The sequence below is a fragment of the Peromyscus leucopus genome, chromosome 14 (assembly GCF_004664715.2).
Source record: "Peromyscus leucopus breed LL Stock chromosome 14, UCI_PerLeu_2.1, whole genome shotgun sequence".
Lineage (NCBI taxonomy): Eukaryota > Metazoa > Chordata > Mammalia > Rodentia > Cricetidae > Peromyscus > Peromyscus leucopus.
Window position 1 is genome coordinate 65,641,547 of NC_051075.1, and position 20,432 is coordinate 65,661,978.

The following is a 20,432-nucleotide window of genomic DNA, read 5'->3' on the forward strand; positions in this document are numbered from 1 at the left end:
TAAAATGGAGTCCAGTCATCGTGATCTAAAATACCTCTTTATTGTGATTGCTGAAGGATGGACCATCGTTCTTGATGCATGGGTTGCCTTTTCTTCAGAAACTTACTTTCCCTCTGTGCCAGCAACCATAAACTTGAGAGAAAGATGGGTTTCCATTTTGGTGTTTTCAGCACCATAGTATTATTTCTCTGGAAGGAATTTCTTACCTAATCTGATAGGATGCTTGTTCCGAATATCAGAGAGACATTATTATTAGTACTCAGTGAGCGCAGGTGAGATGGTGCCATGCTTTCAGGTAGCCATTTGTGTTTTCACCACTTCTTCCCTCCCCGACACCAGTGGTAGGTGTGGCACCATCGATCCTTTTTCCCTTTCAGATTTATTGTCCATGAGTATTTTGCCTGCATGTATGAAAGTGCAGCAGCACATGCATGCCTGGTGCTTCATCAGATCCCCTGGAAATAGTTACACACAGCTGTGAGCTGCCACATGGGTGCTGGGAACTGAACCTGAGTCCTCTGCCAAGAGCAGCCAGTGTTCTTACCCACTGAGACATCTCTCCATCCCCCCACCAATACTTGTCCTTCCTTATTTAGATACACTTCTTAAGCAGTTAATTACTAAATCTTAAACAGATTCAAGGAGGAAAAAAAAAACAGTAAATTTCCAAGTGTTTACTAAATAAAAAAAAAATTTTTTTGGCAGACATAAAAATACATTGATACTTTTTCTTCAGCCACTAAAAATATAGTAAACTAGAACAGATCATGAGTCCGTAAGTGAGAAACACGGAGTGGCTTTTCCTGCTGTGAGTCATTGTCATGGTGTGTGTGTGTGTGTGTGTGTGTGTGTGTGTGTGTGTGTGTGTGTGTATATATAGCAAAATTTGCACAGTAAAAACTGCAGTAGACAGTGCAGTTTTGACCCTGCGTGCTGTGTTTCAAATCAGAAAGTTTAGTGTGAAACTGCTTGTCAGTTTGATAACTTAACCCTCGGCTCTTTTAGGACCCAGTTTCCTTTCAAGGTGAGTTTCTATGATGGTATTTGGGATGTTGGTAGCCATGTCAGTAACATGCTAGTCACAGGTGTGCCTATCTTGAGTGCCACGACCGTCATGGAGACAGCTAGGTTGAGGAGAGCACCTCCTCTGCTGTTGAGGACACAGTTACTGCATGGGGTGAAACACTAGCAGCGAGAACATGCTGTTGTAGAAGAGATTCCTACAGGTCCTGATGCAAGCAAGGAGTTGAGATTTTTGTCTCTGGGTTGGTATTTTCATGGAGTTTGAAGGTGCTAACCAACCGCACCATCTATTTCAGGACACCTCCGCTGCCTATCACCTGACAGCACTTTACAGCTTTCCATACGTAGGGAATTTGCCTCTGAAAATTAGTCACATATGAAGTAAAATGTCAGGATAGGAAAACCAGAGCCATGACGTCTGTATATTGCTTTACATTTTCTTCACTAAGAGGAAGCTCCTTGTAACACAATTTTAAAAACTATTATTTTTGAGTTGCTACTTCACTTTTCTGGCTGCACTGCTCTTTCAGATCTAGTCTTTCTCTTGTTTGAGGTCTTCATGTGTATGCCACAGTCTTGTAGATAGAGCAGTGCATGGCACTTTCCTCTAGGGATAGGACAAAGATCATCGAAAAGTGAGTGAGCTTCCCCCTTCCAAAAGCTGGTAGGTTTTCTTTAGAAATTTTCAAAGAACATTTATATACTAAGTCTAAAATAAATGACTTTCTATTTTTCTTACTTTGCTGTATAGGAGATCAAGCCTAGGGCCTTGTGAATGCTGAATAAGCATTCACTGCAGGGCTGACCTCCCAGTCCTGCTCCTTTCAAAGTAGCATAGGAATCTGTATCAGAAATAATATAATAGTTGGCGAGGCTCCTGTCTGCACATGACACTGCTGTCTTCTCATGTAGGGAGAACAGAAGTTGGGTCACTAGAGCAGAAGTGTTGCCTCCTTTGTATAATCATCTGATTCTGAGCAAAATGATTTTCAGAGATGTTAGAGTTTTGCTAAGGTGTCTAAATGAACTGCTACCACACAGAGCCAGATATGCCCTACCAGAGCTTGGCACCACTGCTGCAGTATAGCTGAGATGAGAGTTGGCGTCATAAACAATGTGAACAGATAACATGGAAGATCCAGTGATGATATTTTTTGACTGATGTCTCAGATCAAAAGGCAGCAGATTATGGGTTTCATGTATAGTTTTATTTGGTGCCATAGTTTCATGCAGATGTCTTATGAAAAGTTAGAGGCTCCATTCTAATGTGCCGTAGTAGTTGATATTGTAATTGGACATGACTGAATGCAGAGACAGGGAACTCCATGAGTGAGGCTTGTTTTCCAGGTCATGGTGCCCCAGTCCGTCCAACTTAGCATCTTACATCCAACCAGACTTCAGACTTGCTCTGCAGATGACCTCCCTCCCTACCCCCTGCCCATAGGCAGTGCTAGTCCATTTTAGGTAAAGCTGTTTTCTGTTGAGATAGCAGGGAGAGTCCAGTGCCTTTACTCAATACCTCAGCAGTTGAGGATACTGGACACTTGTCATTTTGATGGCATGTGAAAATTACTCCTATTCCTAATCAGCTTCTATTTTCAGCTTAAATGGGTTTTGTTCTGTTTCTTGTTTTGGTTTGGTTTTGGTTTTGGTTGTTGTTGTTGGGTTTTTTGTTTTTGTTTTTTGACATCCTTCACTTTTATATTTCTGAGTGAGACTGAAATGTAGACTTTGGTGAAAACTCGAGCTGTACCTACAGAGTCCCTGTGTTCTTGAGGTTTTAGTATGACAACTCTGGTCTCCTTCCCGCTAACCTTAGGTTCCATTACTAGGATTGTCCGTATCAATTGGGGTTATTTGAGTTTGAGACTTGGGTTTGGGGCATATTTATTGAATAAACCCTGTACTGAAATCATAATTAACAAAATGCTCTTAATTCCTCTTTGAAGCTGAGATGACTGACCTAAGTGTGGCACAAAAACCAGAAAAGCTTTTGGAGCGCTGCAAGTACTGGCCTGCTTGTAAAAATGGGGATGAGTGTGTATATCATCATCCCATTTCACCTTGCAAGTGAGTAATAATATCACATGGATATTTTGCATATTAATCTACATCCTATAACTTTTTCTTTTCCTTTGTAGAGAAGTTTCATAAGTGAACACAATACTTGATAATAACTATAACCCACCTTAAATCTCTGTATGTGTGCATGTTTTAAAAATGGTTTGTTTGGTATGTATGATCCTGAAATGTCTGGGTCCGTTGGGGTTCCTGTATATCACGTGTAACTATACAGTTAGTATATATTTGTTCACAGATCCCATCTGTTTTATTTAGGTTGGGAGCAAATTTAGTTATATAAGTAATGAAAAAAATATTCTAGATGTGAGCAAGTTTTCCCTTACCAACTGGCTGACATAATGCAAGGAATTTTGTGAGATTATTGGGGTTTTTTTTTCTTTTTCAAGACAGGGTTTCTCTGTATAGTTTTGTAGACCAGGCTGGCCTCGAACTCACAGAGATCCACCTGGTTCTGCCTCCCAAGTGCTGGAATTAAAGGTGTGAGCCACCACCACCCAGCATGAGATTGTTTTTAGTTGGTGTTTTTTGTTTTGTTGGTCCCATGACTAGACTATGTCCATGTTTTGACTGTAAGTACATGTAGCATCATTACATAAGGACTGTAGGATGAATCTTTCATAGTATAGTGCCTCGCACATAAGATATGCTTACTGTTTTTGAATTTACTTAAGATTTGGGGCTGGAGAGATGGCTCAGTGGTTAAGAGCACTGGCTGTTCTTCCAGAGGACCCAGGTTCAATTCCCAGCACCTACTTGGCAGCTCACACAGCTGTCTATAATTCTAGTTCCAAGGGATCTGACACCCTTATACAGACATACATGCAGGCAAAACATCAGTGCACATAAAATAAAAATAAATATATTATTTGAAAAGTGAAATTCAGAATTACAAAGTAAGATTTGGATATTCTGTTACCTCCCTTCTATGATGTCTCAGGTTTCAACATGGTAGAGTTCCACCAGATTTGAAATACACTTGTATTCTAGTTTGGTGTTTAGCTTCATTTGAAAAAGTACTAATTGCCTCCTCACCACAAAGGATTGAAGCCAGTGCTTCATGTATACTAGGCTTTGCTCTCCACTAAACTATGTTCCTAGTCCATTATTTCTGTCTGTCTCTCTCTCTCTGTGTGTGTGTGTGTGTGTGTGTGTGTGTGAGAGAGACAGAGAGAGAGAGAGAGAAGAGAGAAGAGAGACAGAGAGTCTGGATACCACATGTGTGCAGGTGCCTCCAGAGGTCAGAAGAGGGCATTGGAAACCCTGGAGGCTGGAGGTACAGGCAGTAGACATAGCCACTCAGTGTTGGTACTGGGAACTGAACTCAGATCCTCTAGAAGAGCAGGAAGTGCTCGTAACTGCAGAGCTATCTTTCCAGCCATGTATGGTGTTTGTGAAGTCCTACAAAAAAACTAATAACATTGAGAATGTTAAATATGAATAATAATCTTTTTGTTTTGTAGAGCCTTTCCCAATTGTAAATTTGCTGAAAAATGTTTATTTGTGCATCCAAATTGTAAATATGATGCAAAGTGTACTAAGCCAGATTGTCCCTTCACTCACATGAGTAGAAGAATTCCAGTACTGACTTCAAAACCAGGTTAGTGACTTTGTGCACTGTTTTTTTTTTTTTTTTTTTTTGGTTTTTCGAGACAGGGTTTCTCTGTGTAGCTTTGCGCCTCTCCTGGAACTCACTTGGTAGCCCAGGCTGGCCTCGAACTCACAGAGATCCACCTGGCTCTGCCTCCCAAGTGCTGGGATTAAAGGCGTGCGCCACCACCGCCCGGCAGACTTTGTGCACTGTTGTATTTGGGTGAAAAAGTAGAAAATGATATTTTTCTGGCTCTAAGTGAAATGAAATAACAAAAGAATAGTTTTGAAAATGATTTTAGCATTTAAAGAACAAATCTGCCCTTCTTATAAATCTCTGCCATTTCATCTTGACTGATAGATAAAAGTTGATGTTCTAAATTGAGTCTTACCTCTTTACAAATACCAGCAGACTGTATTAAAAACTGACGTTGCCACATAGATGTGACCATTCTCCATTCTGCTTCTTGTCAGTAGTCCCATCACCAGCACCATCTTCTAATGGGCAGCTCTGCCGATACTTCCCAGCTTGTAAGAAAATGGAATGTCCCTTCTACCACCCAAAAGTAAGGAATTTTACTTTCCAAAAAAGGTGTTAGTGGTAATCTCTCATTCTGAAGTTTGGGTTTCTCGTTTGTGTACATCTTACTTTTATTTATGTGTATATGTGGGTTTGTGCACATGTTAGCAGGTACCCTGCTATGATTGCTTAGATATTGTGTCAGGGGGAGGCGTATTTGTTAAGGCTTTCAGTGCCGTTACAATGGGCACAACCACATCTGTTGGTTTAGTTACAGTGGACTGCTTAGGTTATCTCCTGTGTAGATTTACCTGTATTATCTTGCAGATCTTGTTGACGTTTGCTTCTCTCTCGTTTCTGTTTAGCACTGTAGGTTTAATACTCAGTGTACAAGACCAGACTGCACATTTTATCACCCCACCATTACTGTACCACCAAGACATGCCTTGAAATGGATTCGACCTCAAACTAGGTGAGGATTTGAGTTAGCTTTTCTAATTCTAATATCATTTAGAATTACATCCTACTGTGTATAAGCACACAAATCTGAGGGAAATTGAATTTTTATTTCCTCCTCTGTGCTTTTAAAATTAAACAAGGATCTTGTAGCAAAACTGATTTACTACAAGAAAGAACTACATTTACCCAGTGATGACTTTGTTTAACCAACATCATCTCCAGATGAGTTTTGTTCTTGAACCTGGAGCGTGATGTAAAATAGGCAACCACTCACCTCCACCTTCAGCCCCTCTAACTTCAGAGCATCAACAGTACAAACGTGATACCTAGGCCAGCAGAATGTCTGTGTGTATGGATTGTAATACACTGCTCAACAGTCTCAGGCCAGGGCCAGGGGCACTGCTTAGTCTATAAAGTGCTTGCCTCACAAGCTTGAGGATCTATCTGAATTGATCCCCAGAACCCATGTCAAAATGTGGGGCATGGTAGCATGCACTTGTAATTCCAGAGATGGGAAGGCAGAGATAGGACAGATCCTTGGGGTTTGCTGGCCAGCCAGTTCAGCTCCTTGGTGAGTTCAAGGCCACTGAGAGACCCTTAATTTAACAGAGTGGTGGGTAGTGTTTGTGAAGATGACATTTGAGGTTGTCCTCTGGCCTACACATGCATGCCCACACATGTATAAACAACTAAAAGGAGTCCTAAGTCAGTTTTCTTAGACTTTAGTGATGGCAAAATACTGAAGTTTCAGAACATTTTAACATGGCCTAGAAGTTAAATTGCCTAATTTTTAAACTTTGTCTCCTTTATATACATGAATTCTTTAAAGACCAAACACCTTAACTAGAAGTTAAGTTTTGTATTTATATACGGAGCAGTTAATTAAAATTTTTTTTTGGTTTTATTTACTCAGCGAATGATGCCCTAGCCCTACCTGGCAAGAAGATCATGCAGTTTGAAAGCTTCCATCTTCTGATGAGGGAGATTCTACAGAACTTGTCACGTCTTTGAAATTTAGAATATATTGCTTTCATAATATGAATTTTATTGCCTAACTGAAGTGTCTAATTTTTCAAGTTTGTAAGTTTATTAAGTGGTTTCAGCATTTTTTGTTTGTTTTGACTGTGAAAGAGACAGTTTAAAGAGAAGCCAGAGTCTATTAAACATTGGCGGCATGTTTGTACATTGCTGGTTAACATCATTTCTGGTATGGTGCTGCAGCTTAGGGCTATAGCGCCATGGGAAGGCCATGGTCCGCAAAGCTGAATCACTTTCCCAAAGATGATACGGTGTTTTCATACTGAGTTACAAATATTGCGTCATCATTGAGGAAATAGGAGTTCCCAAAATACTGAGGCAGCTTTGAACAGCTAGTTTAAATTTTCTTCTTAATGTCTAAATGAATTTGCTTTGAAAGCATAATACAGACTCTTAGTTGAAGTGCTACTCTGGTAAAGTGGACTGAGGTCCCTTGCCTTCTGTGAACGTCAGTAGTGACATGGCCATAGAGGGTGAACATGGTTGGAATGACAAATGCAAAAACATAGGAACAATTCCTTGAAATATTTCCATTTACTATCAGCATATAATTTTAAAATAATTTTTGGGGGACTACATTATCACAAAATTATACAAAAAAATTTTACAGGTATATACAGAAAGTTTCAGAAAACAGACTTTGAACTCACAAGAGTATAAATATACATATATATTCCCATATTCTGAAAAATATTGTCAGAAATAATTCCACAGAAAATATACTTAGTTACTCCTAAAGATCGTTCTTGAAATGTAGAAGTTAAGATTTAAGTGGTATATTTTAAATGACAGAACTATATATAATTACAGAGATCGTATGGGTAAATGTCACAATAGGTTGAAACTTGGCCACTGTATTACAGAGTGTTATATGTGTGGTTTTTGAAACTGTTAAGGCAAGAAGTGTCAAATGTTTTAAATAACAGACAACTGATTTCAAAGACAATGTTTTTAAAAATTAAAGTATAAGGGGGTTAGCAAAAGGGATAATAAAAGCTCAAACATTTTCAGGACCAAATTTAAACTGTTAAGATACGAAAAGGATGGATAATAAAGTCACATCTATAAAAGTCTGTGTTTAACATTGTGGAGCCAGCCTTCTACCGCTATGGTCCTTGCCTTCCCATTGAGAGAGAAAAGCATTAGCTAATTATTCAACCATTTCATAAGCTGGTCTTGACCATGCTAATCCCAGAGGGTAAAGATTAGAAGCAGCAAAAGAACAGAGAAGACAAGGGCTAATGTGGCTTGCTGCACAAGTTCCGGTGATTCTTCTTCTGTAAGTGCATTCCATTAAATTTAAGGCATTCATTCTAACTTTGCGTCTCAGCTGCAGAATTTTGTTGAAAATTGTGTCAGTTTCCAGAACTAGGCCTTTTAACTATCACTTTCTAAAAATATGTGTAGGTATGTTCTCTTAACTGTCCAGTAAAGACTAGGAGCAGGGAACAGGGACTTAGATGATTTAGCTTTTTCTAAGAAAAGAACATGTGACAGACCAATTATTTTCTGTTACTGAGTAAGTAGACAGTGACTGTAAACACATTAAAGTGTTCTTTTTTTTTTAAGGTAGGGTCTCACATACTACAGGCTAGCCTCAAATGCACTATGTAGCCAAGAATGACTTTGAATTTCTGATTCTGTGCTTGTACCTGGGATTCTAGGCATGCCCCATTTGTATGTGATGCTAGGGATAATTAAATCCAGGGCTTTACAAATCCCAGGTAAGCACTCTACCAGCTGAGCTACATGCTCCAGCCCCACATTTAAATGGTTTGTTGTTCAATCCTGTGGTTTACAGACAGGCTTACTCTGACCCTAAAACAATTTACTGGACTACTTGCTCTAAATTAAACCCCCGCAAGAAGCCACACAAAGAAAGTAATGGACATGGTTGATGATGATGCAGAGTACCAGAGTGTACTGCATGCTTTGGCATACCTTTACATAGGAAACAAGTGGGACAGCAATAACTGGTGGCAGTCTTCGGCTATAAATTCAGATAGTACAGGTACACACCATAATTCTCTGGATTTAAAAACTATAGGGCAGATTCTATACGATTTGTCACCCTTTTCGCAGTTGGTGGCTAATCAGCAAGGTGGCCATATAATAACTACTTAAAAGTCAGCCTGACCTCTGCCATGATAAAGACTTGCCAGGTTGGCCACTTTGGGGGACAAAAATACAGTGGAAGCAGTTTTACTTGCTTAACATTAATGGACTTTTACAGAACTGAAAAGTTTCAGTAACTAAAAGCTGGCAAGCTGTCTAGAGGGAAAACCTTACAACTAAATACCGTGCTTAATATTTGAAGCATTTTTCTTTTTATAGGAATTCTTTAATTTATTGACTGCCATCTTATATAATATTAATGCATTCTAAAACTTGGCCTAATTTATATGGACCATTCGGCATGAGCAATGTAAGAGCTACCTTATGCTTTAAGTTTCTTGCAGTCTCTTCATCAGCCTTCAGCTTTAAAACGACCAGCTCCAGGCACTGCTTAGACAAAAGTCCTTTGATACGTGTTAATTCTGGCTTTAATATTCACAATTTTTTAGCCATAGAAAACATATCAAACCAAACAACATTCCAGAAGCCTGGGGGGAGGGGCAAGGGGGGGCTCTATGCTAAAAAGATAATTCACACAGTAAAATAAAAAAATGGAAATAACCAGTAGAGCATTCTCAGTGTCTACACATGTAGAAAAATAATTTTTACACAGCAGTCTACTGGATTTTCATCTTGAGGAAAATAGTGAGGCTAAACAGCGATGTCCTGGACGGTAAGTCCCAGTCTTTGGCAGCATTAAAGTGGAAGGATTCTGACTGAGTTCTTCAGATGAACCTAGAGTCATTCATTTTGGAAAACAGCCTTATAGGGTGGCATACATCTAGTTTTTCTCAATTGAGTATAGTTTCTCAATACAAAACTATAAAATTTTATGTCCAGTGTTAATAGTGTATGAATTTAATGCTTTTGTTTACACAATAAACAAATGTTTATTAATTAGATCATACCTTTAAATATGCAGGATTAACTTTCAGTTAAGAGCTATTGCTATCACAGAACCTTAAAAAACTGTACATTTGGAAATGAACCTTCATTGTATCACTTTTCTATTAATGAGGCCATAATTGTGATTCAAAGTTTTATAGAGATGGCTTCGAAACACAAAGATTGACAGCTCAAAAGTGAAACTGTAGTCATTGTTTGCTGCTGACTTTGGATCTGTTCCTCAGTTCAGACTGTAAGGAGAAGTCTCCTTTGCAGAGGGGACTAAACTAATGTTTAAGAAAAATTTGCCAAGAAAGCTTGTGTAAGTTCCCTTAAGAAAAATGTTTGCATTTTGAAAACTGACACTTTAAGGTGATGGTTGCTTTTTCCTTTCCTTGTACAAGGGTGAAATATTTCATTGAAGACACATTAGAAATGAGAAAATTTTCCATTTTTTTTTTTTTAAAGACTGCTGTACCCTAAATCTCCTAGGCAAGTCTGTCAAAATTGCATACTCCTTAGTAAGAGGAGGATGGCTTCTGTCAGATAACTCAGTCATTCCCTGCAGTGTAATGATCTGGCAGTGTGCAGATTACGGGTTGGTACATACAGCAAGCATTTTGAACTGTCAGTCTTCGGCTGTGTGGATGGTTCTGCGCATCCCTCCCCATCATTCTTCAGTTAGCACCACTGGACCGTGCAGAGTTTGGTTTTGGTTTTTTTGTCATGGAACTGGTCTCTTGAGGTGAGATTTGTTTAGTCTTCTCAGCATCATACCAGCGGTTCAGTGAGGCATATGTACACATTTCCAGACAAACAAACTGCAATCAGAAAAAAGTGACAAGGAGTTCATCACATTCTAGATTTTCAGATTTTGCCTATTTATCTTTGGTTTGGTTTGGTACAGTTAACTCTTCAGTTTGTTTATAAGAGGTTAATGGCTTTGGAGCCATTGGTTATGTTAACATCTGGTAAATGCTGGCTGTGTTCATTATCGAAGCTATATAGAATTGTTTTATTAAGTCTTTACTAGTAACGAAGTATTCGTGCTCTTCCTGGACTGACAGATACTAACCTGCAGTCATCACCTCCAGCACTGACAACATGTCGATCACCACTGGTAAACCGAATATTTGTCACGTGGGGGGAGTGACCCAAGAACCTCTTGTGCTTTGCCTAAAACAGAAACAAAGCTTCCTCAGCAATGATGTATACAAAGGTTCCCATAATTTATCACAAGAGAGGTAGACCCTCGGCAATTAATGAAACGAGTTTAGAGGTCTGTGTACAACAAACTGAGTCATTTGGGCAGTCCTATCTATAGGACCCTGGAAACTTTTCTCTGAAAAATGGGGGGGTGGGGGGGCACTTAGTAATTGATTATAGGTTTGATTTTTTTAAAAGCTCATTAGAACTTATCTATGAGTTTTCAAAGACTGTAGGGAAATTTTGTTTTTTGAAACAAGGTCTTACTCTGTAGACCAGGCTATCCTTGAATTCAGAAATCTGCCTCTGGAGTTCTGGGATCAAAGGTGGGCATCACCATACCTGGCCTAGATCTGTTTTTAATAGCTTTTATTTTGGGTGTTGAAGAAGCTTGAGGAAATAAATTTTTAACTACAGTATTTTAACATATCAAGATCATTACATTTTACATATGTGGGGGAAATATGAATCAAGATAAAACTACAGTAATACAAAACCGCTAAACTTACAAATTTTTCTGGGCACGGAAAATCGTACAATTTAACCATGCCAAAGTCATCTCCTGTCACAAGGCTGATTCCTGAATGAGATACACAGGCACAGGTGACGTCCGCTTTCTCAGCATGTCTGGACCAGATTCCCATAACTTCATCTCCCATAATACTGGAGGGGAAAAGCAAATGCACCACAGAAAGCACAGACATTTTAACCATATTAAATAAAAAGAACAATTGCCTCTGCCTCCCAAGTGCTGGGTTAAAGATGTACATCATCACACCTTGTCCTAACAGCTGTTTCATTGCTGTTGACGTTTAGGAAAATGCCATGACATATTCAAGGTCATTACACTAATTCTTTACAAGAACTTGTTGAGCCATGGAAACTGATAAAGTGTAGGACAATGTTTAATCAGTAGGAGTCCCAGAATCAACAACACACCATTTTTTCAAGAATTCAAGATAGGATAACAATATCATGTATTCCCTACTTTTTTTTTTTTTTTTTTTTTTTTAAGATGGTAATGCCATATATCCCTAGCTAGCCTCAAGTTTGCTTGCCTTGAATCTGAATCAGTTCTCTCTGCCTCCCACATGCTAGGACAACAGGAGTTGAGCAGCCATGCCTACTCTGTTTTCCTGCTTTCTTTCTTTTTTTTTTTCTTTTTGGTTTTTCGAGACAGGGTTTCTCTGTGTAGCTTTGAGCCTTTCCTGGAACTCGCTTTGGAGACCAGGCTGGCCTCGAACTCACAGAGATCCGCCTGGCTCTGCCTCCCGAGTGCTGGGATTAAAGGCGTGCGCCACCACCGCCCGGCTGTTTTCCTGCTTTCTGCTCAGATGTGGCGACGTTCATGCTAGAAAAGCACTCTGCCACATTCCCAGCCCACATTTTCCAACTTTTCTAGCTTCAAAAGTCACAAGTGAAATGTTTACCTAGTCCAGGTAGCCCATGTGATCCTATCAATGGCAGCATGGTCCACGAGGTGTTTTCCTGAAGGCACTTCATAGACATGCCGTTTATAGCAGCCACTAGAAACCTAGTCTCAAAACGAGGAAAAGTCCATATGTGTCGTCATGAGGATGCAGACATTATAGCAAAATGTGGAGGGAAGGTAATGAGATGCAGGTGAGAATAACATGCAGAATGAGCAGATACCAGGGTCTAAAGCACAGCAATAAACACTAGAGGACACCATCTACTATAGTTGGAACTCCTGAAAAACGAGGTTCTAAACACTTGCCACAAAATCTTTGCTGAGGTAATGGGCATGATAATTATATACATAGTCCATAACATGTACACAAAATTAGTAAAGTTTAATTCCACGAAGAGTAGGACCCAGAGTTAACACAGAAACAAAACAGGTCAATGAGTTCAGGTAGAGTCCCCGAGGCTTTAAATGCATTCACTAAAGACACACACAAGCAAGCACTTCATAAACTGGGTGCAGTGTTGGTGCTGTACCTGGAGATGCCGGCTATCTGCAGAGAAGTCCATTTGAATGACAAAGCTTGGGATGTCTTTGCAGTAGCTGATTCTATTAAGGGTGGGACCCAATGTCAAGTCATAAAAGTCCACCGAGTTCTCACTAGAACCCACTGCCAAATACCGGGAATCTGGACTAAATCTGAATACATAAAATGTTTAAAAAAAAAAAAAAAGTGTTAGGTCCCATGTAATTGTTTACCTGTTTTTAAGATCAGGGACTTAGTCTAGCACCTGAAAATCAGTTTATGTTTGATACGGCTTTAAGTTACCTAGGAGACATAACTGAGCAAGCACACAGATTATATTTGCCTATTAACATTTAGTAAAGGTTTTTACATTTTGCTTATATATTAAATATCTTGTCTTCCAATTCTAATTTTAAAATAACTTTTTTTGTCTTGTTTTGGTTTTGTTGTTTTCAGACAGGTTTTCTCTATGTAGCCCTGGCTGTCCTGGAATTTGTTCTATAGACCAGGCTTAATCTCAAATTCAGAGATCTGCCTGCCTTTACCACCCAAGTGCTGTGATTAGAGGTGTTCACCACCACAACTAGCTTCAAAATAACTATAAAAACATTCCAGAATTGCTAAATTAACATACTTTATAAGACAGAAAAAAAACGATGTCTTAATATCCAAATACAGCCAAATTAGGGTGAAATGACAACTTCAAGCTGGAAGAATATTTGTTAAAAGACAAATCACAAAAGTTCTCCCCTATCAGTCATGGGAAGCAGTAGGGACCAAACTCAGTCTTGAAAAATGTCCCATGAGTCAGTCCTGTTGAGTAACAATAGACATGTAGAGGTGAATGAAATCCTTGAGATTTCTTTTATAAAAGGATGTTACAGTTGAAAACACCCACTTTTGACAGACCTGGACCCAATAATCTTATCAATTCACAGAGTGTTCCGGAAGGGTAGCTACTATGAAAATTAGTTTAAGCACTACGAAACAAAGGATCAAGACCGGGTTAAAGACCACAGAGACCACTCAGTAGGTAAAGTCTCTGCTGCCAAGCCTGACCACTTGAGTCCAACCCCAGACACACACTAAGGGTTTGCTTAGTTTGAATTCTGGGACACAGATAGTTAGTGAGGATTGGCTGAATGAATGAACTGGGAAGGCATGTAAAAGGTAGTCAGGAGAAGCCTATGGGGAGGAAGGCCACAGATGATCTGTGAAGCCTTGTTGAGATTAAGCAACAGTATTTTAACCTTGGTTTTCAAACTTCTGGATGACTGCTGGCTCTCATGTTAACAGTACAAAACAGTTCTCAGCAAAGTGAGAGTTTACTGTGCATGTCTAGTATCATAAGATAATATAGGTGGTGTTCATTTAGAATTTTTTATTTAGCAAGGAGAATTTATAACCACACCTGCATACAGCTGGTGTAACGTGTAGGTGTTAGGGATGTAGCTCAAGAGATGGAGCCTTTACCTAAAAGGCATGCGAGGTCATAGGTAAGATCCCCTGTATTGCAACAAGAAGGGCTTGCCTGTCAGGACCTATTTTGGTTGTACGGATATTTTCATGCTGTAAAAATCAACTAGAAAATCTATTCCATCTGCTGACTAACCTGATATCATGGATTGCACATCGCCTGTCTCTCTTCTTTCCCCATATTTTCAGAGAACTCACAAGTAATATAATAAATTCTCCATTTTTCATTCCAATAGCCACCATGTCCCCTTCAGGGCTGTAACACACTGTCCGAGCAGCATGTCCCAAATTCACTTTGTTTAGCATCTTCTGCATAAGAAGCACAGCAAACATTTTACAATTGAAACCAATTTTCCCTGAACCTCAAAATAATACCAAGTTAAAGCTAGCAGATGAGGATTTCCACTTCTTAAAAACTGGAACCTCTCATTTAAAAAGTATTTGTACCTACTTTATCAGCAATATCCCAGAGTCTCACTGTCCCATCTTCTGCAGCAGAAAGGAAAAAATCCCTGGAAGGATGTGTTGCTAGTCCCCAGATTGGCCCATCCACATGACCATTAACTAAAATGTTACACGCCGCATTTTTCTCTCCAACTTCAATAATTTCAGCATTCCTTGTCCCAACTAGTATTTTGCCCTGAAACACAAAGGGACCAATACATTTAATGTGATACAATTAGTTACATGCTTTGAACTAACCTAGCTGCAAGGCAATCATTAGCTCATGAAAACCCTTGTCTTCCTAGGGACACACAATGGCAGCATCCCTGGGCTACTGCATGACAGAGTCCGTGCTAGAGACAACTCCTCTCTACAGTGATACATCTGTACTCTTCTTTGACCATGATAATGTTAGGATCTCCAGAATGGGAAATAAGTGCATTGAGACACACGGAAAGAACTAGAACCCATTTTTTAGTGAAAAAGTAAACTGCTAGGTATGGTGGCCTCCACCTGGAACAGCAGCCCCTGACCAGCTCAGGTGGGATGACTGCAAGTTCCAGGCCAGCCTGGACCACACAGCAGAACTTGTCTCAACAGAAGGAGAATGGTTAAACTTAACTAGGACTCAAGTATACAGACAGGACGACACGTGCTTTTGGATTATAGACACAGTGCAAGTGTATAACAGTTTTTACAGAAATGTATAAGCTTTTGTTGTTTTTCAAGGAAGCAGAATAGGGAAAATTAAAGGGACACTGAAAGAGAAAGAAGGCCCTCAGGTATTTGATTGATTTTTGTTTTTCTGACTGCAAATCAATAAATGGAAAACAAACCCCCACCCCAAACTATTATGGAGACTTTTATTATCTTTTATTTATTTTTGTTTGTTTGTTGTTGTTTTTGTTGTTGGTGGTGTTTTCAAGACAGGGTTTCTCTTTGTAGCCCTGGCTGTCCTGGAACTCACTCTGTAGACCAGGCTGGCCTTGAACTCACAGAGATCCGCCCCTCTCTGCCCCGAGTGCCTGGCTAGTAGAACTTTCTAAAAAGAAACAATAATCCCTTTTCTGAGAGACAGCTGAACTCTGTGCAACAGCTGAGCTGAGTGTGGTGGTATACATCAGTAATTCCAGCACTCAGGAGGCTGAGGCAAGAGCACAACATGGGTGACCTCTGAGTTTAACTTCATTAGCATTCATCCCTCACTCACAAACCTGAACAGTGCATTTCATAAACCACCTTACAATCTCATTTACAAAGGGAAATTCTTTAATGTAAGATAAATAAACCATCTCATTTTAAAATTTAATTTGTAAATTTTAAAACTTTGCTTAAGGAACTAGAGATATGGTTCAGTTTAGCACTTTAGAGCAATTGCTGCTCTTCCAGAGGTCCTGAGTTAGACTCCACAGCTCACAACCATCTGTAGCTATAGTTTTCAGGGATCTGATGTCTGTGCCTGGCTTTGGTGGGCACTGGGCACACATACAATACACAGATACACATGTAGGTACAACACCCATGCACACAGAACAAACATAAAATAACAAGCTCTGCTTAACCTTGAGCCTGGCTTTAAGTTACAACCTTTGAGCAATATGCTGTAAAAACTCCAAATCCTAAGACCTCTCATACCTGGCCTTTCTACTTCATTCATGCTGGCTTGCCCAGACATTCTGTATTCATGTCAAGATCCTAACCATATGTGAGTAGAGGTCCCTAAGGAAGGAACTCCTCAGGCTATGGCCAGTAGCACCGTGGAAATCTGCTGTTGCTGGGGACACATGGAGAGAGCTACTCTAATAAAAACAAGTCAATGGCGAGGATTTTCAACCCTCTCTTACCCTAAGTCAATCAGAAGATTCAAGATAACACAGAGGTTTAAATAATGTCTAGACACAAGTTTTCTGTATTAGTAAACAGTGGAAATGACAGCACCCTATGAATCACTAAGGACTGCTTATTAAGTCACAGGTGCAGGGATCACACATAGCTGTTCTCTGTTTGCTGCTGCATCACACTGGCTTGGGAACACCTTACTTTGCCTCTGCACACAGACCGAACACAGTCTGTGCCTTGTCCTGTCTCAAGCCTGAAGGCCCGGCACCGCCTCAGCTCCTGGTCCCACAGTTTAACTGCACCGCCTTCTTTTGACCTAGGTAGATAAAAACAAAACCCAAATAAGTCTTTATAATTAACTACTACAATAATTTTCACTCGAAACACTAACTTGTCAGACTATTTTAATCACCCTATTTATAACTTCTAGTATTCTAAATTTTCAGGCAATTTAAGCATACATACTGTATCTCAGTCAAAATGTACTTTCAGTTCAGTAAATTTTATTTTGTGAAATATTCATTTTCTTCTGTCACAAGCACAAGTTTATTTAGTCCACCATACATTACAATACATTTCTCATAATTGCTCTCCATTAAGAAAGTGCACAACACAGGATTGTTTTGTTGTTTTCAAAGACTATGAGCGTGCACACATACCATGGTGTGCATATGAAGTCAGAGAACAACTTTGGAATTTTGTTGTCCCCTTCCAGCTTTACCTGAGAATTAAATTCATCCCCATGCATGCATGGCAAATGTCTTAACCTGCTAAGCCATTACACCAGCTCCACAAAACTTTTTTTTTATGGGTGGGGAGTTTCTAGACAGGGTTTCTCTGTGTATCAGCTCTAGTTGTCCTAGAACTCACTCTGTAGACCAAGCTGGCCTCACAGAGATCCACCTGCATCTGACTCCTGAATGCTGGTGGCGTGTGCCACCATGCCCAGTCCACAAAACCACTTTTAACATTAGAAAGATAACTGAAATGCAAAACAAGAAAGAGGACTATAGATGCTACGCTGCAGAATTTACTTTTAAGGGCCAAAAGGGCATCACATTTTTATGATTATTAAGATACCCTGCTGACACAATGCTGCAGGCTGTTAGTGAGGAAAGGTGTACAAAATGAGGGGTGTGGGAAACACAAGTGTTTGCAGTAATATACAAAAGATAAAACAGAGCCATTTATGGATTTTTCTCTTGAAAGACTGAAAAATGATTCCTTTTGCTTGCCTTAGGAGCAAACACACCTTCCTGTTAAAGAAACAGCGTGGCCATTCGGGCTCAGTTGATAAGTGTGGGCTCCAATGTGCAGGGAAAGAACTGCTCTTCTTAGTCACTGCGTGTCACTCATTTGCAGGTGACTGCACCAGTGGCAAATGGTCTGGACCTGTTTGGAGGGGGTGGGGCATGGGGTTTGAGGCAGTCTCCCTGCCTAGCTGTGGCAACTATCTGTGTAGAGAGACTGGCCTCAGTCTCGCAGAGATCTGCCTGCCACTGCTTCCCAGGTGCTAGGATTAAAGGTGTGTGCCATTACACCTAGGCTTAATTTGATTTTGAAAAAGATTTTTTATAATTTTTAAAATTATGTGCATACATGTCTGTGCTGTATGAGTGTAGGTGCCCTCAGAGCCCAGAAGAGGGCATTGGATCCTTTGAAGCTCAAGTTAGAGGCGGTGCTGAGCATGAGTGCTGGGAACTGAACTCAGGTCCTCTGCAAGAGCAGTACATGCTAATAACTGCTGAGCCATCTCTCCAGACCCTCGATCCTATTTTATTTATTTTTTACTTTTTGGTGTGTGTCGGTATGCACGGATGTATGTTGTCACAGACCACTGTACATCCCCACCAGGTGTAGTCCTTGCCTTCCCACCATGTTTCTCAGGCCTTCTTTGGAGCTGATCCAGACTAGAGAATGGGCTTCTCCCCATTGGAAAGTGCTGGGATTACAAATGCTTGTGCTACTTGGTCTGGCTTTTCCAGCTGTTATGTGGGCTCTGGGTTGGTCCTCGGGTCCTCAGGCACATGGGGCAGCACTTTTACTCACTGAGCCTTCCCCTCAGCCTAGAATCAACTTTAAGTATCTGGTTACTGTCGGGATAGTATGCTGTATCGTATACTGATAGTAGACTGTATGCATTTATGTTTGAGGTCTTGTAAGAACGATTTCACAAGGTTGTCTCCAGCACTCTCTCCTTTCCCTCTCATATGACTGTGACTTGATGCCTTACAAGGGAGACACCAGGGAATAAGATACAATGTGGGTTGTAGAGTAAAGGTGTTCCTTCATGTCCTGTCAGCAGTACTGATGCAGGCACACAAGGACTGGGGACACCATCCTTAACCAGAAGCACAGCTGACTATGGCTGTCTCAGATAAGTAGCACTCTGGCTGCTGCAGTTCAGGCTTATCTAACTGTCCAAAAGTAGGCTGGCAAGATGGCACGTGGGTGAGGACACTCCAAGCCTGGTGACCCGATGGGCCTGGAATGCACGTGTGAGAAGGACAGAACCCATTTCCACAGGTTGTCCTCTGACGTCCACACATATGCTGGCCACACACCTTCCTCCACCCCCTACACACAAAACAAATATAAAACAATAAGTGAAAACTAAAATGCAGACACATGATTTAAGACAAGAATTCAGAGAATCCCACACATAAACAGCAACAGAGGAGAAGTAACTGAGCAGCTGAGGCATGCAGCCCAGAAGAGGCCAGGATACCTAACTACAGGCCTTGGGTAGATCACACGTAGTCAGGAAGCATATGAAAAAGGACTCACGGTCTTTCCTTTCCCCCAGTCACGATCAGTCCGTCTCTCAGGGTGGTGTACATGGTAAACACAGGCCCATTGTGCGCTCTAGCCACCACTCTACACAATATGTGATCTTTCCACACACAGACATCACCACTGATGGTACCTGTAAACGTCAAGTTATTCTGAAAAGGAGTGGGGAAGGGGGAGACAAACTCATCAAAAGTTCAAAGAGAGGTCGAACAGATGTCATCCTCTATGTGAGCAGAATGCTAGTTCACCCGCTTTGACAAAGCACATGCAAAGGGTGGTGGGCGACACTGGACCCAGGACAGGAGGCTGAGTGATGCTTAGTTCCCGTAGGGCCTTCTCCTTTCCCAAGTCTGTCCTTTGTTAGTGGGACTAGCCTTGGACAAATCTCTCCTAAAGTACTGTAACTCTAGTTTACACTGTTCTTTGAATCAGTACCCTCTAGCTATCCAAGAACTAATCCAAAGGTCATGAAACACTAGGAGCAAAAACAAGGGACAGTTGGGGAGAAGGGGCGGAAGTAATGAGTTTGATAAGGAGTTTTGTCATGGAATGTAAATCTGTTATCGACAACAAAGTTCGAGGCCTCACTAATTCTTGCAGATGGAGGAAAGAGGCTACTTGGTGCCTCTCTGCAGTTAGAGCATGCTGCAGCTATGAATACCAGCGCCATTGCCTCCTTTTCTCTTTCCCAGTCTCTAGCATGAAATCGTCACATGACTCCCTGTAAATATGTATGTAGTTTTGTGTTTTCAGGTACCAGTTATAGCATTTGAAAAATGCTTAAACTGAACATAAACCTATCTTGTAAGAAAATATTCTGGCCACACTACTGCTTCACACATTAAAAAGCTACTTTTCTCCTGTACTAGCCATTAAGTTTATTATTTACTTTTTAATTATTTATTTATTTTACCAAGAGTGGGCACTTGGCTACAGAGTAATTTTATGAATAAAGAAAGTTCATCTACATGGACAGATCAAGTACCAGGGTCATTTCAGTGGAGGTTTCCTTC

At 40.4% G+C, this 20,432-nt stretch overlaps 2 protein-coding genes across 18 annotated transcripts in view; one reads left to right on the forward strand and one right to left on the reverse strand.

Moving 5' to 3' along the window:
• Window positions 1-8,026, forward strand: part of Zc3h14 (zinc finger CCCH-type containing 14) — a 44,962-nt gene extending 36,936 nt beyond the window's left edge. For 7 of the 12 annotated variants that reach the window (XM_028886588.2, XM_028886586.2, XM_028886590.2 and 4 more), the window contains 5 exons: window positions 2,973-3,093; window positions 4,566-4,702; window positions 5,167-5,258; window positions 5,578-5,684; window positions 6,585-7,779. In XM_028886588.2, coding sequence (XP_028742421.1) covers window positions 2,973-3,093; window positions 4,566-4,702; window positions 5,167-5,258; window positions 5,578-5,684; window positions 6,585-6,591 — 464 coding nt within the window. In that variant the 3' untranslated portion in view covers window positions 6,592-7,779. Of the gene's footprint in view, window positions 1-2,972; window positions 3,094-4,565; window positions 4,703-5,166; window positions 5,259-5,577; window positions 5,685-6,584 lie in introns of all 12 variants that reach the window. The other 5 variants (XM_028886598.2, XM_028886592.2, XM_028886589.2 and 2 more) reach the window with 3 other exon arrangements.
• Window positions 7,225-20,432, reverse strand: part of Eml5 (EMAP like 5) — a 109,600-nt gene continuing 96,392 nt past the window's right edge. For 3 of the 6 annotated variants that reach the window (XM_028886584.2, XM_037210771.1, XM_028886583.2), the window contains 9 exons: window positions 19,414-19,571; window positions 16,828-16,942; window positions 14,795-14,983; window positions 14,480-14,652; window positions 12,878-13,040; window positions 12,346-12,449; window positions 11,425-11,578; window positions 10,785-10,885; window positions 7,225-10,530 (listed from right to left, as the gene is read on the reverse strand). In XM_028886584.2, coding sequence (XP_028742417.1) covers window positions 10,494-10,530; window positions 10,785-10,885; window positions 11,425-11,578; window positions 12,346-12,449; window positions 12,878-13,040; window positions 14,480-14,652; window positions 14,795-14,983; window positions 16,828-16,942; window positions 19,414-19,571 — 1,194 coding nt within the window. In that variant the 3' untranslated portion in view covers window positions 7,225-10,493. Of the gene's footprint in view, window positions 10,531-10,784; window positions 10,886-11,424; window positions 11,579-12,345; window positions 12,455-12,877; window positions 13,041-14,479; window positions 14,653-14,794; window positions 14,984-16,827; window positions 16,943-19,413; window positions 19,572-20,432 lie in introns of those variants that run through there. The other 3 variants (XM_037210770.1, XR_005092780.1, XM_028886585.2) reach the window with 3 other exon arrangements.